General features: G+C 42.3%; 1 protein-coding gene across 1 annotated transcript in view; it reads right to left on the bottom strand.

The window, feature by feature from the left end:
* The window catches only part of ERICH3 (glutamate rich 3), a gene marked incomplete at its 5' end in the record, with an annotated part of 112,013 nt that extends 101,115 nt beyond the window's left edge, over positions 1-10,898 (bottom strand). The window contains 7 exon segments of the mRNA XM_081214258.1: positions 9,492-9,540; positions 9,543-9,572; positions 9,575-9,746; positions 9,748-9,780; positions 9,782-9,820; positions 9,824-9,908; positions 10,810-10,898. Coding sequence (XP_081070384.1) covers positions 9,492-9,540; positions 9,543-9,572; positions 9,575-9,746; positions 9,748-9,780; positions 9,782-9,820; positions 9,824-9,908; positions 10,810-10,898 — 497 coding nt within the window.
* Positions 10,899-19,027: the final 8,129 nt, after the last annotated feature.

Genomic DNA, 19,027 nt, shown 5'->3' with positions numbered 1-19,027 from the left:
TGGTTATTCTGGCCCACTGTTGCACCCCGGATGAAAAGGAGCATATACTGAGAAAGGCCAGGGAACACGCAGATGGCCTACTGGCCACCAATCCATACCACCAAGTTTATCAGGTGGGTGGGGATGCAATCCCAGAACATGACCCACACAGGCAGTATGAAGACTGTGTAGGCCAGGCTAGGATGAGACATTATATTGTCTATCAGAAGAAATGAGAAGGTGTATGGTGAAGCCTGTAAATTATGATAAGGTCTGAGAGGTTACACAGGAAAAAGATGAAAACCCGGTAGTCTTTCTGAGCTGAGTGACAGAGGCAACTCTGAGGCTTTCTCAGGAGGGCTGGGTTCTGTCGTACCTGGATTCCAAATTATGGCCTAATAGCAAAACCCTTATATGAGGCTCTAAAAGGAGAAGAAAGGGAACCCCTTCGATGGAATAGGGACCACCAGTGGGGCTTTTAGACTCTAAAGACTGAGTTGAGTAGAGCACCAGCACTGGGGCTTCCAAATTTGGACAAGCCCTTTACCCTGTAAGTTCACAAGAGGGCAGGGTTAGCTCTAGGAGGCCTGACCCCAAAGCTGGGACCGGATCAGAGACCAGTGGCTTACTTTTCAAAACAACTGGATTCAGTGGCCCTGGGATGGCCAAGCTGCCTGTGGGCAGTGGCAGCCACAGCCCTGTTGGTTAATGAGGCTTCCAAGCTCACCTGGGACAACACTTAGATTTGTTAACCCCTCATCAGGTACAATCTGTGCTGGATGTCAAAGGACATCACTGGTTGACGGGGGAAGGTTAACAAGATATCAGGCCCTCCTAATGGACACCTCTGACTTAACCTTAAAGGTGTGCCAAATGCTGAACCCAGCAATTCTGCTTCCAGTGGCCAAGGGTGGAGACTTATTGCATCAGTGTATAGAGACCAGAGAACAAACTTACTCCAGCAGGTCTGATCTTCTAGATGAGCCTCCTGACAGCCCCGAGGTTGAAAGGTTTACTGATGGGAGCAATTTTAGAGAAATGGGAACCCGAAAGGCGGAGTGTGCCATAGTTAGTCTAGACGAAGTCACAGAAGCCAAGGCCCTGTCACCCCAACCATCAGCCCAGAAGGCTGAACTAAGTGCATTAATGAGAGCTTTGCAATTAGGGAAGGATAAGAAATTAAATATTTTCACTGACTCTATATATGGGTTCCACATGCTACATGCTCATGCTGCCATTTGGAAAGAAAGAGGAATGTTAACTGCTAGACATTCCCCCATAAAACATAAAGATTTGATTCTGGCTTTTTTAGAAGCAGTGCAGCTCCCAACCCAGGTAGCAGTAACCCACTGTAGGGGCCATCAGAGGGATGGATCTTTTGTGAGCCAAGGGAACAGCAAAGTTGATCAAATTGCAAAACAGGCAGCTCAGCTGCAGGAACCTGAACAAGTTATGGCTCTAGTGATTGGCCCCCATGAACTCCCTAGCCTTCCCCAGTATTCCCCACAGGAACAAGAAAATGCCGGGAAATGGGTCTATGAGAAGGGAAGCACAGGCTGGTATAAAAAGGAGGATAAGGTTCTAATCCCTGAGGCCCAGCAATGGAAACTCACTAAGAGCTTACATGATGCCTCCCACTATGGGAGGGATGCACTACGGGACTTGATGCAAAAGGCTTTTTCAGGGACAGGGCTTAAAAGAACAGAAAAACAAGTAACGCTTGCCTGTGATTTATGTGCCCGTAATAACCCGCAGATCCATCCAATCCCCACTTCATTACTCAGGCCAATTCAGTGCCGAGGGACATATCAGGGGAAGACTGGCAGTTAGATGTCACCCAAATGCCCCCACGATCGGGATATAAATATCTTCTGGTGTTTGTTGATACTTTCACAGGATGGGTTGAAGCCTTCCCCACCCAATCTGAAAAGGCTATGGAAGTCTGTTAGTCCTTTTTAAAAGAAATAAATCCTTGGTTTGGACTTCCAAAGTCCCTCCAGAGTGATAACAGGCCCTCTTTTATAGTCAAAATCACACAGGGGTTCACAATGGTCCTAGGGATAGACTACAAGCTACACACCTCTTGGCACCCCCAGTCTTCAGGCAAGGTAGAGAAAATGAACCATGCTTTAAAGAAAACCTAGCAAAGCTCTTCCAAGACACTCATGAACCCTGGACCAACTTCTTCCAATTGTACTCCTCAGGGTCTGTGTAGCCCCCAGGAGTGGTCTGAGGCTTAGCCCACTTGACATGACCTATGGGAGGGCTTTTCGTACTACTGACATTCTACTGGATGAGGAAGTGAACCAGGCCCTGAGATATATTATTAATGTAGGACAAGTTCAGAAGGCAGTCCAGGACTATGCCAACAAGGCACTGACAGCTCCCACTAAAAATACAGAGGAAGAAGCGGTTCCTTTACAAATAAACCCCAAGGACCAAGCTCTTCTTAAAACCTGGAAAGAGGAATCCCCCAAAGGCCAATGATTGCCAAAATGGAAGCGCCCCTACAAAGTAACTTTAACCACCCCTGCTGCTGTCAAACTGCAAGGGGTATCTAGTTGGGTACATTTGTCCAGACTAAAGCTTTTACCTCCAGAAACCCCACAGGTCAAAACAGATGGACAATACACAGTGGAAGATCTGAGATACCTATTCAAAAGCCAGGCACCATCAACAGGTAAGTAAAATGATGGATGTAGTGAGTTGGCTCCTATTTGAAGCCTTAACGGGACTTGGGACCTCTCTTGTTTCCTTGGCTGATGTGGCTCTTGACAATTGTCTGGCCCTTGATTACCTTCTGGTAGAACAAGGTAAAGTTTGTGCGATAACTAATACTTCCTGCTGCACTTGGGTCAATGTGACAGAACAGGTAAAAATTAATATGAAGGAAATATACTCCCAGGCAGAGTGGTTTCACAATTTTGGCAGGGGCAATATCACCTCCACTGTCTGGTCAACAGTTAAAAAATAAAAACCCTCCCAAAGTTAACATGGTTCCTTCCCTTTTAGGCCCTTTAATGTCTATTGTTGTTCTTCCCCTTTCTAACCCTTGTTTATTTAACCTTTTGATTGAGTTTGTGTCTTCTAGACTCCAACAGTTTGAAGTAAGGCTCATGATGGCTCAAGGGATTCAACCCATTCCAGCAGAGGGTGGCCCAGGTCCCTACAGGTCCTTGGAACAGTCAGCAAGGGACTTCTACACCTCTAGGGTAAGCTAGGGTCTGCAGTCCCTGTCCAGCAGGAAGAAGTTCAGAAGAAGAGACCTTTGGCCTCTTACCCCTTAAGAATAAGGGTGTAGAGTCTCTCAGAGGAGAATGAGACAGGCTGGCACCTGTGGTCTTTTGCTGCAGTGCTGCAATGCTTGCACCTGGACACACCTTTCCTCTAGCAACAAAATACAAAGAAACTATATGGGACTAAAAATAACTGCATGCTTGTGCAGTTGGGGCAAATTCTGGACAAAAGATACAAAGAGACCAAAAATCCCAGCTGCCACTTTTTTTTTTTTTTGCGGTACGCGGGCCTCTCACTGCTGTGGTTTCTCGCGTTGCGGAGCACAGGCTCAGCGGCCATGGCTCACGGGCCCAGCCGCTCCGCGGCATGCGGGATCCTCCCGGACCGGGGCCCGAACCCATATCCCCTACATAGGCAGGAGGACTCTCAACCACTGCCCCACCAGGGAAGCCCCCAGCTGTCACTTTTGAAGAGCCCGGAGCAAAAGCAGGGTACTGCACACGCCCCCTGCACACAACACCACCTAAGGGGTGGGCAAAACACCTAAGCCACCCTTCTGGCCTGACCTCTGGACACACCCCTACCCTCACCCCATATAAGGAACAAGCTCGCCAGCCCCCCCTCAGGGAGCGAGCAAGCATGGGAATCTGTTGTTTGTTCTCACTCCCCCCTCCTGCAGCAGGGGCCCCAGTAAAGCCTTGCCTGAATTTCTTGTCTGGCCTCTGACCAATTTCTGTTGACTCAGGAGACCAAGAACCCTGGTTGGTAACATCAGGACCAATAATTGATCACTTAAAAAATTAAATTAATGAGATAAGTATAGATAAATACATTTACCTTAAATCGTTTATTTTAATTGAAAGCATAAATGTATGTCCTTTTTCATAGTGCCAAGGGTTTCACTGTGAATGACTCAACTGATTCTCCTCTTTCCTTATCCTTTTTAAAAACATAAATCATATTCATAATAAATTATTTGGGATTTCAAGTTTAGAGAAAGTTGATGAAAGACACCTGCAAACCAGTATGGATGTGGAATCCTATTTTCTTTTCTTTTTCACAAATTTTACCCCCACCTAATTTGACAGTTTATTTTAAACTGATGGACATTTATGGAATCATTCCAAAGCATACAATATCTTCAACTATTTTTGTGGGGAACTGAGTAAGCCATTGGAGGGAAAGATCCAAAAATTCAGTCTGCATCCTACTTCTTTTGGTCTGTACCAAAATTAGCAACTAAAGTTTAAAAGATTATTTAAGTACTATATTCCAGAATCTGAAGTTTTCATTGAAAATGATATTTCTGGAAACTAAAAGTATTGAAAATACATAAACACTCCAGGTCAAGACTATTTGAGGTTGACTTTAGAATTGAAAATTGAGTCAGAAATTTTTTATTTTCTTGTCTCCCTGAAAAACTTTTCATAACTATTAATAATCAAAATAAGCTGGGGAAGTCTCTACTTCTTACAGCTAGAGATTCCTTTCTTCAGTAGACTGAGAGAAAGGAAGTATGGACTGCTACAGCATCCTGCATTTGACAGCACCCTGTGTGCTAAACCAGAAGTTTATAAACTGGGATATGTACTCCCCTGGGATACCCAGAGACTTTCCTAGGGGAACCCAAGCAAGGATCGTTTGAAGGGAATCAATTTCTAGACGCTCAAGTTTCCTCTGTACTCTCCTAAAACTGGTCTGCCTAAAAATGCACCTCCAAGCCATGTTGATCCACCTTCCTCCTTTCCGTTGTATAATCATCTTTCTACTTTCATAAAAGAAAGGCACACCTCTCACCATATGGCGTCTTCTTAGGGTATACTTAACTTAGAAAAACATCTGAGACAAAGGGACAATTTGAAGTATTATGTAGATGCTGATACAATAAATGGTTTTCTTGACTTGTCAATAAATATGATTGCAAGTAGTTTCCAAACCTTTGCTTCCAACACAACTAAAGGAGGACCTAATTGAGCTGTAATTTGAAAAATCAGTGAAAAAAAATTTTTGGTGACAGATCACTATGTGATTTTTAGCATAACTGAAAAATTCAAAGAATTGAGTGATGTTGTATAACAAACAACAAATCCCTTTCCATTCCCATCTAGTTATGTGAACAGGTTTGTCAAGCCAAGGGATAAGAGAAGACATCCCTTCTATATAAAAAAAGAACAGACTCTATAACAAAATTATCAGAGAGGAAATCAGGACAAATCAGCATGTTCAATTCACCTCGTTTAATCAGAAACAAGTTACTCCTTGAAGTCAAACTGTTAATATTTAATAGGAGGGTAAATAGAAACTACCCAATTTGAATTGAAATGTTTAATTACTTCAAATCTGAAATTCTGTGTCACAGATAATTTTGGTGGTAGGAGTGGTGAGCAACAAAGAGACTAGAACCCTACTACTCTCATACAAAGTACTACACTGTTTGCTAGGAAGGCAGAGATACCATAATAAGTCTCATTAACATCCAACACCATACATAGTTACAAATTGTGTGTGTGTGATGAGAACTTTTAAGATCTATTCCCTTAGCCACTTTCAAATTTAAGATACAGTATTATTAACTATTGTCACCATGATGTACATTACATCCACAAGACTTATTTACTTTATAACTGGAAGTCTGTACCTTCTAACCACCTTCACCCAATTTTCTACCCCCCATCCCCTACCCCTAGCCACCACCAATCTGTTCTCTATATCTATGAGTTCATTTTGTTGCTGTTATTGCTGTTGTTGTTTTAGATTCCACATATAAGTGAGATCATTTGGTATTTGTGGTGATCATTTTGCAATATATACAAATATCAAATTACTTTGTACACCTGCAACGAATATGTTAATTATATCTCAATTTTTAAAAAATAATGAATAATACCATGTTGGATTGAAAAAAACAGGCAGAGACAGTGCAATGGACACTTCATATGTAAATGACATAGTGGGTTTACAATCTTTGTCACTTTTATATATACACATCCACTACCTAAAAACTGACAATTTTACCTATAGCACTTTGTACTCTGCCTTTGATGAAATAGGACTGAGTGATCAGGGAGTGCTAAGGATGTGTTCATTCTTTCTATACCACACTTCAGTATATGCTGTTACTACAGAAGCACTTCTTTACATTAAAAAGATATAAATTAAAAAGTCTAAACCAAAAAAAAAAAAGCTTCTAAACCTTGGAACAATCTTTCCAAACATACAGCATCTTCTGCATTTTTGTTTTGTTGTAAACTATAATGCTTCCCATTCTTCCAGTTCCTCAAAGCAAACTTACAGATGAGTGTGACTACCTCTACTCAGAGCCAAACACATCTTTCACACAGGGAGCACAGTGCACATGGATTCAGTGAGGATCCTTTGAAGGAGTCAGAAGAGCCATATCATTTTATCCTCATGCATGACTGAGAGGTATAAAAATCCCTATTCCACTTCTAGGACTAGTGCACCACCCACAAACACCCACACAAACAAATAGCAACTCAGGATGAGACAGAACAGACTAGAGGGACTATCAATTGAAATTTTCCACTCTAAAACAGTTTCATTAGAGATGGCAGTGCCAGAAACAGTACTTTATAGTTGACTTCCTCCAAATTACAATGCAGCTCAGAATCAAAGTCTCTATTATAATCTTTGGCAGAAGTTTTTAAGACCATTTTTATTTACTCCAAACTCTATTGGAACGAAGTCAGCACAGGGCCTTTGCAATTTTTATGTCAAGTGTTTCCTGCTGTAATTAAGGAAGCAGTGGAACTCAAAGGAAGCACCAAAAGAAAGCATCAGGGCGTCCCTTATTGATTGGTGGAATTTTAGAAATTTAAAATTTCTGTTTTGTTGTACAACTGCACTTTATTGCCACTTTATTCTTAAAATGTAATAAATACAAACTGCTTCAGTAATGATGGAAAAGCTTTCTCAGCTTTAATGAAAACCTTTTATTTGCTACTGAAACTTTTATTATTTCCAAATAGTAGCAGGCAAGAAAAATAATGACTACTTATATTGAGGGAAAACTTTAGCAATTTCAATAACTTTGTTTTTGGGTGAATTTTATGGCATTTAAAGTTGTTATATTTATTGTTTTCATTTATTCTTGATGAACTGAAAACAAAAAATATATACCTGTAGACACCATCACAAAATTATTTTCTAATTATACATCAAAATACTAGATAGCTATGTACAGCTATCACCTGTCAGAGGTTGGTCTGATCTGGGTAAGAATTTCCATGTATTTAGGGTTCCCCTACATCTCAGCTGTTGACCATGAGAGGCAGCTGGTGTAATGGTTAATCACACAGGCTCTGCAACTGGACTCCTTGGCGTTTTATTCCAACTCTGACCCTTCCTATGGTGAAATCCTTGGAAACTTCTCAGTCCTCTGTTTCCTTATCTGTGAAAATAAGGGTGACTAGAATCTGCCTCATGGAGTGAATGGGAAGATTAATGAGGTATTTCTTCTTACCCAGTAGACTAGAGCCTGGCACATGGTAAGCACTTGATAAACGTTTAGCCCTAATATGGTTTTCTTTTGTGAATGCGTCCACCTCTAGACTGGACACACTGTCAGATGATATCATTCATTCCATAGACATCTGTTGAGCATTTCTTTATACAGGAATAAGCAAAAGGGGCACAAAGATGAATGAGATATGGTGCCTACAATTTTAGTGCAAGATTATTATTGCATCTTACTGTCTTTCTTGCAGAGTACCATGAAGCACACTATTTCCCGAGATCACACATTTTTCTTTTTTTTTCCATGTGCTTGGAACTAATGGAGCTTCAGAAAAATTTCACTTCAGTTTCTGAAATCTTAATCATGCACAATTTAATAAGCAGCTACAGGTTTTTTCCATATTTGAAAATAGATGATTAAATGGTCTAATCAGATTCTAACTTAGTCAAAAACCTGAAAAACATAGGAAGACAACCATAACTGACACATTCATTTTCCTGAATGTGGACACACTGCAAAGAGCAGCTGCAGAAAAATAGGGCCATTTACATCCCACTGACCCACAGCAACTAAAACTGCACAGGAGTTCAGCATCAAAGCGTTCAAGTACCTAAACTCAACTCTATTTGAGATAAATTAGAAGCTTGTTTAGAACAGCTACATCAATTTCCAAAAAGTTCTGAAACTGACTTCCAATATGGCACCTTATACGCCTTTAGTTTTTTCAAACATTTTAGTTTATGTCTAACGCTCAGAGAATTCATTAAAAAGTAAAATCTTTAAGTTTGACTGTAAATCCAAAGCACAATGACTAATGTGGTATTTCAGACATCACAGACTCCAAATGATCTTAAATATGTTGTCCTCTGCTAATTTGCTGCTCTTGAAAATGTGCAATAAATTTAATTAAAAAGGAAAGCATCTTCAAATTAGTTGCAAGATCAACTAGGATATTATCTGCTTACTAGATGTATCATAATAAAAAACCATCCAATATGCATGACACTGTTTAATTCAGAAGGAAATTGGATACTCCGTCTTCCAATAAAAGGACCAAGACCGGTTGGGGGTTCGTTGTGTTTTGTTTTTTCCTCTCTTTAAAACAGCCAGTAAATGACTGTGTTAACTTCCTAAAACAGGTTGAATAATTGCCAATACATGTCTTCTGAGGAGTCACCCTGCCCAAAGCAACGGGAGCTCATGTGTAAACACACAGGCACATAGCTTCTTCCTTCTCGCCTTCCTGCGTCACACCACCTCCCCTGGCCACAATACTTTAAAAATACCCCCTATGATCCTTTTGAGATCGGGCAGATAAAAATCCTGAAATAAGGGGTACCCCTCACAATGAAACCTCCCTCAATATTATATCAACTCACATCTCACTTGTATGCAAGACGCCACAGTGAGGATTTATCTCTAAGCCCTGATTCTCCAAACGAATGCATATGCTGTGACCTCTGTTATTGCATTTAAACACGTATGTTCCACAACACAGGACCCTCTTGATTCCAGCTAACGGCCCTGCTTAATGTATGCGTTTTTCACATCCATTTTTTAATCCTTCCCGAGCGAACATTTCAAAGCGAGAGAACATCAGGGAAAGGCGAGGGAGGAGATACGAAGCCTGGGATTTCTGCCATCCTCGCTGCGACCCAGAATCCGTATTATTTTTCTCCTCTCCCCAGCCCCCTCTCGCCCCCTCTCGCCCCTTCCCTCCGCAGCAGGAGGGGGGCGGAGGGGCCGCTGGCTGCGTCGCCACCTGCCGCGGCGTGGAAGAGCTCCGTTTGTCACTTACCCAGCGGGGTGAGAATGGCTCATTTTTGCAGGATCCCTTTTGGACCCGCGACGGGTGCGGAGGGTGGGTGCGTGGGGCCCGTGCACGCTGGCGCCGCGACAGTCGCGCTCGCGGGGTGGCTCCGCACTGCGGTCGCCCGTGCGCGGGGCACTGGGGCTGGGCCGCCGCCGCCCCTGGGCGCCCGGGCTGCACGCAGCCTCCCCGGCCCCCACCCGCCGGCGGTATCCACAGCCTCCCTGTTGCTAAGGCAGGAGGGAAGGCAGGCGCGGAGGCTCTGCAGAAGCCCGAGGCGCTACTGGAACCGAGCCTGGGGAAGCTGGAAGTGAAGCTCAGCTTCCAGCCCTTTTTCTGGGCCCAGATGTGGGAGGAGACCCAGGCCCCTGCTCTGTAGCTCTGGGGCGCGGGTTCCCTAGGCACCTGAGATGTGAAAACACACACACACACACACACACCCTGTTTAGGCAGGTGTGCTTCCTGCTAGGCCCTGGGGAAGGGAGGGCTAGGTGATGGGCAGAGGGTAAGGTAATTAAGAGCAAGGAGAAGCTACAGTGTGCTGCCTTGGTTTCCAACTGTAAAACAGACCCTAGATTGCAAGTTCCAGGAAAAGAAAGCTTTGAGTTTTGTTTCTGCAACTGCCAGAGATTGCAATTGGTGGATTTCCTCCTTGGAAAACTCCCATCCTTGCTCCTAGCTGAGGTCCCCACCTCCAGCAGGCAGGACTGACAGTTCTGACATTCAGAAAGTGGGAAAGATGCTGTTACTCAGTGAAGCATGTGGCACCTGGAACTGAACTTGTATTTGAATCCAGTAGCGAGAATGCAGGGCTTAGACGAAGAAGCCCGGATTTACTTGAGAGGGCCTTGGCGTGGAAGAAGTTTAAAGCACTGGATTCAGATGAGCTATTCCTAGTCCCGTTTCTGCTTCCTCAGGTTCTACACTGGGTGATTTGATCTCTGGCCTCAGGTTCCTCATGTGTAAGTGAAGGGCTGGACACATCCACGGTAACTGAGCTCTCAGTGGATCTCAATTCTATCTCAGCCACACTTACGAATTGGAAGGACGTCAGCTCATTAATGGCATTCTGCTTTCCCACACATCATAAAGGCCCACCGAGCATGTTAGAGTCCAGCCTCCTTTGCACGATATTCAATGCCCTTTATCATCTGTCCCCAGCATCCTCATCAACCTCATTGTGACCACTTTCTCTACCTCTGCTACCCTAAACTCTAGCAAGACTAAAGTTTGCACTATTCCTCTCATGGGAACATGCTTCCACCCTGACAACCTAACAAACTTCTATTCATCCTTCAACACTTACCTCAAACCCTGCCTTCTCTGACGTCCCCAGGTGAGTTGATGACTCCCACCTCTGGGGCCCCACTGTGCCTGGACAGACCTCTGTTTCATCCTCACTTACTGATCTATGGCTGTCTTTCCTACTTGAACCTGAGCTTCTCTATTTCATGGTATATGTCTATTTTATTTTCCTGTATTCTCAGAGGCAAACAGCAGTTCAACAAATGTTTGGAGTATAAATGAAGGGAAAAAAAATCTCTTCAAAGTGGTAGCATTTTTATTGAGTACTCACTAAATTCTCTCCTCCGCCCTTTATTGAGCACTTACTAACTGTTCATTATCTCATTTAATCCTCACCTCTACTCTCTGAGGTAGGTTTTCTCCTCCATTTCATAAGACAAACTAAGACACAGAGAAGTTAATTATTTTGCCTGAAGTCTATAATAGCTCCTAAGTGGAAAAACCAGGATTCAAATACAAATCTGATTCCAAAGCCTGTGTTTTTAACAATCACAAATTCCTTTTCCCATAACTCTTGTGCATTGCTGCAGAAGTCAGATTTCTATACTGTCAGAGTTTTCTGACCTGAAAGACCAAGAGCCATCTCAGTGGAGACAAAATAGGGTTCTAGCTCAATAGCTTAGATCCAGAGATGGAGGACTCAAATCTGCTTTGGGAAGCAGATGGCTAGAGCAGTTGGAGAGGGGCAGAGGTTGTCAAAGAAGGAAGATGTGAGATGCGAAAGTGGCACATTATGTTTAAACAAGGAAGCCTTATAGATACCTAATCACTGCACAGCCATAAATGGGACTTGGGGCTTCCCTGGTGGCGCAGTGGTTGAGAGTCTGCCTGCCGATATAGGGGACGCGGGTTCGTGCCCCCGTCTGGGAGGATCCCACAAGCCGCAGAGCGGCTGGGCCCGTGAGCCATGGCCGCTGGGCCTGTGCGTCCGGAGCCTGTGCTCTGCAACGGGGGAGGTCACGACAGTGAGAGGCCCGCGTACCGCAAAACAAACAAACAAACAAAAAAAACCTCATAAATGGGACTTGAACCCACTCTTTCCCCTATAAGCTTATCCCCATTGACTGTTGTTCCCATTGGACGGTGTCCTTAATGCTTTCTGTAAGAAGATTTCACCTGGATAAAAATTGGGAGGGAGGGAGGAGGGACTATAGAGAGACTTTATAATTTTCCCAAGTGCTACCAACCCCTAAGGATGGTGTAAATAATATAATCTTATATAGGTACTAGTTATTACATATTAATTCATTCATGCAAATAGAAAGTGGTAGTCTCTCACTGGTGGAATGAGAAAGGAAATTAAAATACACTATTTAGATACTCAGGGTTCTGTAGGAAAGGCTCCATGGCACTCCGCAGAGGGCAAGGTACCCTCAGCAGCATGTATTAATTCATAAATGGGGTTTGAGTTCTCCACCCCTGTGAGCTGCACAATTTCACATCCCTGATGAAAACTGCAAGGAAGCTACTAATTTTCACTTCAGAAAATGCTCACTGTGAGAATGTATTGGGAATTTAGCCAGAAGGAATTTTTATGTTAATTTCTAGGATGGAGATAGGAAAAGGGAAAAAAGAAAAAAAACTAAATTAAACTGTTCCAGAGACCAAATAGTCACAGGAGTCATTTTCATTTTCTCACAGGAGAACAAGTCCCCAGATGTCCCCATTAGTATCATAAATTTATAAAAGATTTCTGTTTTGTAGGAAGACCTGTTAGGGTTTGGCGGCAAGAGATTGATAGAAGCAGGAGAGAAGAAAAGACAAGAATTACTCCTACAATGCTGATTGGATCTCTGCTTTGGTTGAATAGGAGCTAGACTTGAGAATCACAGATCTAAACCATTAGTGACCATCTCCTAGGTCAGGGGTGGGAAATCTATGGCTCAAGGGTCAAATCCAGGCTGCTGCCTATTCTTGTACATTCCACAAGCTAAGAATGGTTGCTACATTTGTAAATGGTTAGAAAAAAATCAAAAGAAGAATAACATCCTAGGATACATGAAAATTACATGAAATTCACATTTCAATATCCATAAGTAAAGTTTTGTTGGAACATAGACACACATTTGTTTGTGAATCACCTATGGCTGCTTTGGTGCTACAAAGGCAGAATTGAGTAGTTGCCACAGTGACCTTATGACTCACAAAGGCTAAAATATTTACTGTTAGTCCTTTACAGAAAAAGTTTGTCCACCCTGGCTTAGATTGTCACTGCAATCAGAGAGATAATTTACCCTTCTAGACTTTGAGAACAGATATCACATCTTTCACCTTTTATCCCCAGCACCTACCACAGTGCTTCTCACAGAGTATGTGCTCAATAAACAAATGAAGGAATGAATAAACAGATGGGAGGAATAAGTTTTCCCACGAGTTTATCTTTCTCCCACAGATAAAGATCAAGTCATCAAGATTTTCTCCTCAGATATAACAGACATGCCTGATGATTTGATGTGATCCCAGGGCTCCCTCCTTTTAGCAACACCATATAAAACTCCAGTAAGATGTAATGTAAGCATTTCATCAGGACACAGTTGTAGATGGTTAAGTTTATAAGAGAGCTTCCTAATACCTTACATTCTCCAACATTAGCTTGGGTCCTTCAAAGCTGCAACATTGAGAAGTTGGAAAATGAAGAACAAATGTACAAGGATTTAACTTCAAACCTGAATTGTTTTCCAGCCTTCCCTAATAAGCTTCCCTAATTGACTTAATTCCAGTGAGCCATTTAGTGAAGCATGGTATTAGGTATAGGAAAGGCTGAGAGGCATGTACAATGGGTAGAGCGACAAATTCAAGGGGGCATCCCTAATTTAGAGTTCTGAGCAACCAGGATAGGCAAGATGTCTCCAAACCTTTCTACCCCTATTTCTGAGCTGGATGGAATCTACAGACAGAATGGAATGGGGCAATCACTGGAGTCATTTAGTGGCCATGAGAAATCAGTGGTATTTACTATGCCTGAGGTCTCAAAGATGAACAGAGGTCCTGTCTGCCCTGAAGCTTGAAGTCTATTGGCTACACAGACATGCAGACAAAGAATGACGAGGTGCCAAGTGCTGTGATGGAAGTACAGATAAGGTGCAATACAGAGGTGCCTTCTGACTAATGGTCCTATCCTACCCCCATCGCCCACCATTTCCAGCCATGTACCCACTCTTTGTGATGCTGGAGCACTTCTCACTAATCACATTATTATTTCATCTAGCCTTGACACCCTGATTATTCCTCACCATCCTCTCCCAGGGATTCTATGCCAGGAGAGGGAAAAGACTGGCCCTGACGGAGAAGAGAAAAACATAGAAGCTGTTGGGGAGGCATAACCACTAAGGAATCTGTAAGGAGAATACAGGATATTTGTGTTTTAATTGTCTTCAAACAATTATATTACCGATAAATACATCCCCATCCCTATCCCAAAAAATTTGTCTAGGGAAGTCAGAGAAGGACTCACAGAGGAGGCAGTACGTAAGATGAGGCTTAAAAGATGTGTCACAGTTGGCCGGGTAGATGGGGCCTGGGGGGAAGAGGGTGTCTTCCCCAAGCCAAGACCTCCCCATTTAAGCCTCTCAATCTGACGGTGGACTCAGTGTCTACGGACCCTGTCCTAGTTTCTGTAGCCCAAATATTAATGGAGGTTGTGATTTGGATGAGAAAAAAGGAAGAGGAGGAAAATAAGAGGTAGAAGTTGGTGGTTTCATCAAGGAAATGGGAGTTGAACAGGACTCAGGTGTGTCAAGCCCCTGCTGCGGGGCCAACCCCCTCTTCTGACACAATGTCTATACTCTCGGTGCTGTATATGCATATACTGTGTTGCTTGCATGCATATCTTATCTCCTCCAACTGCAGGCTGAGTTTCTGCTCTCTCTTCAGCCCAACTGAATTGCCATGAATTTAAGTACTTAATAAGTATTTGTTAAATAAGTGATACAAGGAGTGTAATTCATGTTTTCCTGGATGCTCCATTTGGAGGAAAGTATGTAAAGCAGGTGACATAATAAGAGTCATAATAATTATTTCCCTGGCTCTGGCTCCACCCATGTATGAGTGAATTTGTTAGATGTTAACAAGCTCACCATGTCTGTGATTATCCACAATTAGTCAAAAATGCTTTCTAAGTCACAGGCGTTGAATCTGGGGAGAGGAACGGAACAGAGATCTCACAATGGCTGGATGCAATGGAAGACTAGGTTTGCTTATTTGGTCCAATGTTTCCTAAGCAGCTATAGACGGCTGACACTACTGTTTGCCATGAGAAATAGCATATGTGGAGTCCATAGAATTTCACGCAGGCTCCGCTTGGCCTAATAGCAGAGAATATCTGTTGACTTTACTGTGTACCAGGCACTATTATAAGTGCTTCACTCCTTGGATCCTCACAACTGTAAGGTGGGTGTTATTTTTATTCCTGTTTTACAGATGAAGAAACTGAGATTCAGGTAAGTTAAATATCACCTACTAAGTGGCACAATTGAGATTCAATTTCCATTTTCCATGATTCCAGAACCCACAATTTTAAACACTTTGCTCTCTTCCCTCCCACCTTCCAGAGGTAAGGAACATAACCACGCATGGGGAGGGTAATAATTGTAAGGTCACTGATCCCAGGGAAAGTTGTTCTCGATTGTACCAAATATTCTCCCAGCCTTCCCCATGCACAATGGCTCAGTAATGTGGCTGGTGAAAAGAAACCAAAGACCAGGAATTTCATTTATTACCAAACATCTGTTTTCTGACAGAGTATATAGGATGTTCCACATCCTCTAGCCCTTAAGAGCAGCAATCTCTGAAAAGTTTTACAGCTTCCTTTGGTTTAAATGGCACTGGACTTGGCTCTTCCATGGAAGCAAACAGCACTGATCTTCAAGCATTCTGGCATCGTAAACTACTGACTGAATTTTCTTTTCTCTAGCCAGAAGAAAAAGGGGAATGTATATACTCTATACAATGGAGTTGATTGTATAGAAAAAAACATTGCACTTTTTAAAGTCAGGTTAAAAATAAACTCATGGCGTTGAGCAGAAGACTGGGATTGTTCATATAGGATGTGGATGATAGAGAAGCTCATGAAACAAACAATCTGAAATGTAGTATTTATCTTTAAATAACAGCATAGCTTTATGACCTACAAATTCATATTACAGCTCAAACTAGATTAAGGTCTTAATCCTAAAATTAAGGTGCTACCTGATAAGGTCCTTGAGAAACAGATATTGACTACAGATTTTTTTTTTGGTAATTCACATATTAGTTTCATGTAAATAAGCACCCCTAGAGGAACTTGAGTATGCTTTCACTAAGAATTTCTCAGACAACACTTTCTCCCTAAGAGCACAAAGGTTTAAAAAAAAGTTTTTTCATTGTTGGAGTGATCATGGATTCTGAATTAGTGAGACTTTCCTATCACAATAAAAGAAATGGACGCATGGATCAAGCATCAAAAACATACAAAGGGGAAAATACTGTCCTGGAGTGCGAGCTGGAAACTGAGATTATCCACCAGTCAACTAACTGTGGGAAAACCCAAAACAGTGAAAATAAATCAATAGGTAGGCAGATTAAAACAGCAAAATCGTGAGCTCCTGAGCTCTACAAATTCATTTGGGAAGAAAAATCTGGTGATTCTTTGAAATATGGATTTTGTAACACAGTCCCCATAGCTGACCCAAAGTCAGAATTGTGGGGTTTCTCCCTTCCTCTGAGTTTCTTTTTTAAGTAAGTTTTTCTCTCGTTTAATAAAGTCCACTTCAGATTCCACAATTTGGTAGAAGAGGAGGAATCATGACAACAGGTTTTATTGTCTGCACCCACACAGGGCTGTTGCCATAGGGAGCTTTCATCCCTGAGCTAAATGGTTGGCCTAGGCAGGGATCCAGGAGATGGGCTCTGTTGAGCCAGAGCTCCACATCACTGGACATGACAGCAGGAAACTGCATGGCCTTGTCCCTCTGATGTGTTCTATAGGCTCACACAGGAACTGAGACTATTTCCTCAGCTGTAACCCAAAGGGAAAAAAAGTGAAGCTGTTAACACTGGGGTGTGCTGTGGTATGGAGAAGTTTTGGCGAGCAGGGAAAAGAAGTCAAGAGGAAAAATACAGCTTTACCGACTTAAAAGGCAATAAGTGACATAGAAATAGGCAAAGTCTTAAATGGAAGGTACTTAGTTTCAATTATCTACAATCACAAAAAGTAAGAAATGCATAAATCCCCTTCACTTTGCTTGGCATCACGTCTTTGCACTTAAACTTGAGCGGTTATGCATACATGACATTTAGATTGTGGGAATTTCTTCAGATGTACCAATGAAGCCATGTTATAAAGAACTGGTTTAAGAAGAGGCAGAGACCTGGGTGTGAACTGGAATTCTGTCACCATGTGAGGTGCTTCTATTCACCCATATCTGCTTCTTTTCCACTTCAGATGGGGCTTGCACTTCTCTGTCATCTTGACATTAGGCTCGGCCATAGGTCTTGTTCTGGCCAATGAAATATGAGTGAAAAATGATGTGTGTTACTTCGGGGTAGAATTGTTTGAGGGCTCCTGCAGGGTTCTCCATCTTTTATCCTCTGGGCTCAGCAATCAGCAACATTCCAGATGGTGGTGCTTTCCTTTGCCTGTTGTCCAAACAGCATGGAGCAGAGACCCCTGCAGACTCATGATGGACATGAAAACAAATGAGGAACAAACCTTTGCTTTTTGAAGCCACTGTGATCTGGAGTTTATTGGCTATCACAGCAAAGCTGGCCTATACTACAGCCATAGAGTGCCTATGTGACTTTGGGAAAGCTACTGACATGCTCTATCCCTGTTTTCTCACCAGTAAGCTTTCAGAAAATGGCAGTTTGCTCATCCTCATAATAAGAGCTACACTTTAATAACTATCTACACTGTGCCAGTCACTGTCTTCCCTTTACCTATGTATCTCTCATCCTCACGCCAATCTTATAGGTGAGGTGTTATTGATCTTTTTATAGATGATAAAACCAAGCCTCAAAGAGGTTTACTAGCTTAATGAAGGTCAACCAGGTTGTAAGTAATAAGAACCAGATCCTTCTGATCCAGAGCTCTTACTTTTCCCACCATGCCTACTCCCCTAAAAGTAGTAATTAAGATAAACATCTTAACACTAAAGAAACAAATAAAAAGGGAATAAATTCTTTAGCTTTAAATCATCATCTTCTTCTATATACATGACATCTTTCTCACTAAAGACTTGGTTTTAATGACTCCAGCTAAAGCCAGACCCAGAAATTCCTAATCTGAGGTTGCCAACTTCTAAGGGTTTATTAAAGTATTAATATGGGTGTGCAAGGTATTCTCAGGACTCTGGAAGAAAAAAGTATACTTGCAGAGAGCAACATGGCTAAGCTAAATAAAAATAGCAGCTTTCTTTTTTTCTTTTTTATCAGACTTTATGGGTCATCTCACTGTGGTCCATTTAGCTTTCTCTTAGGAAGACAATATTTGTTATCATTCCTGAATAAAAATGCAGTATTTGTCAAAACATTATGTTTATGATGATTAAAAAAATAATATACAAGGAGCTCTTGGTTATAAAATGGTTGTTAAACACTATTATATCCCAAACCTCAGATTTTGACTAGGACAAGCCTAAATTTACTTTTTTTCCATCTTTTTGCAACTTAACTCCTAGTAACCCAGTTTGTCCCCCTAGAGTCTAGAGAGGTACTGAGAAGCTGCACAGCAGGAAACATAGATGACACCATAGGAGGATGGCAAAAACTGCAGTACTAGTAGAGGGACCAGCAGGGGAGGGAATTCAGAGGAATCCATGAGGGAAGCAACTCCTCTGTAGTTAATTCGATAAAAGGAAGAGCTGACGGATGAAATGAAAGGGACAGAATCAAAGTAACTTGTCAATTTGGGGGATATGATCTCGACACCTAGAGTTTGGGAGAGGATCCATCTCAGAGGCATTTGCAAGAGATCTTTGTAGGAAATATGAATCAGAATGAATGAGAGACAGTCAAATGGGGTTCTTTGGCCATGCCTCCCTCCACCTCCCGCTTCTGGAAATTGGCTACTCATTTTCGGACTGATTAAACTAAATGTGCTCCAGGCGTCCCCAGAGCAAACACTGTTAAATGTGTTTCAAAGAGTCCTTTTGTCCAGATTTCTGGAGGAGTTTCAGGCCTTGTCATCAAAGCAAATAAGCAACTATACTATAGTCGCAGCAGCAGTAATAATTAAAGAAAAA

The sequence above is a fragment of the Mesoplodon bidens genome (genome assembly GCF_964165515.1).
Source record: "Mesoplodon bidens genome assembly, chromosome: 2".
In the NCBI taxonomy this organism is placed as follows: Eukaryota; Metazoa; Chordata; class Mammalia; order Artiodactyla; family Ziphiidae; genus Mesoplodon; species Mesoplodon bidens.
The sequence above is the reverse complement of the archived record's forward strand: the minus strand, read 5'-3'. Positions and strand labels throughout refer to the sequence as shown.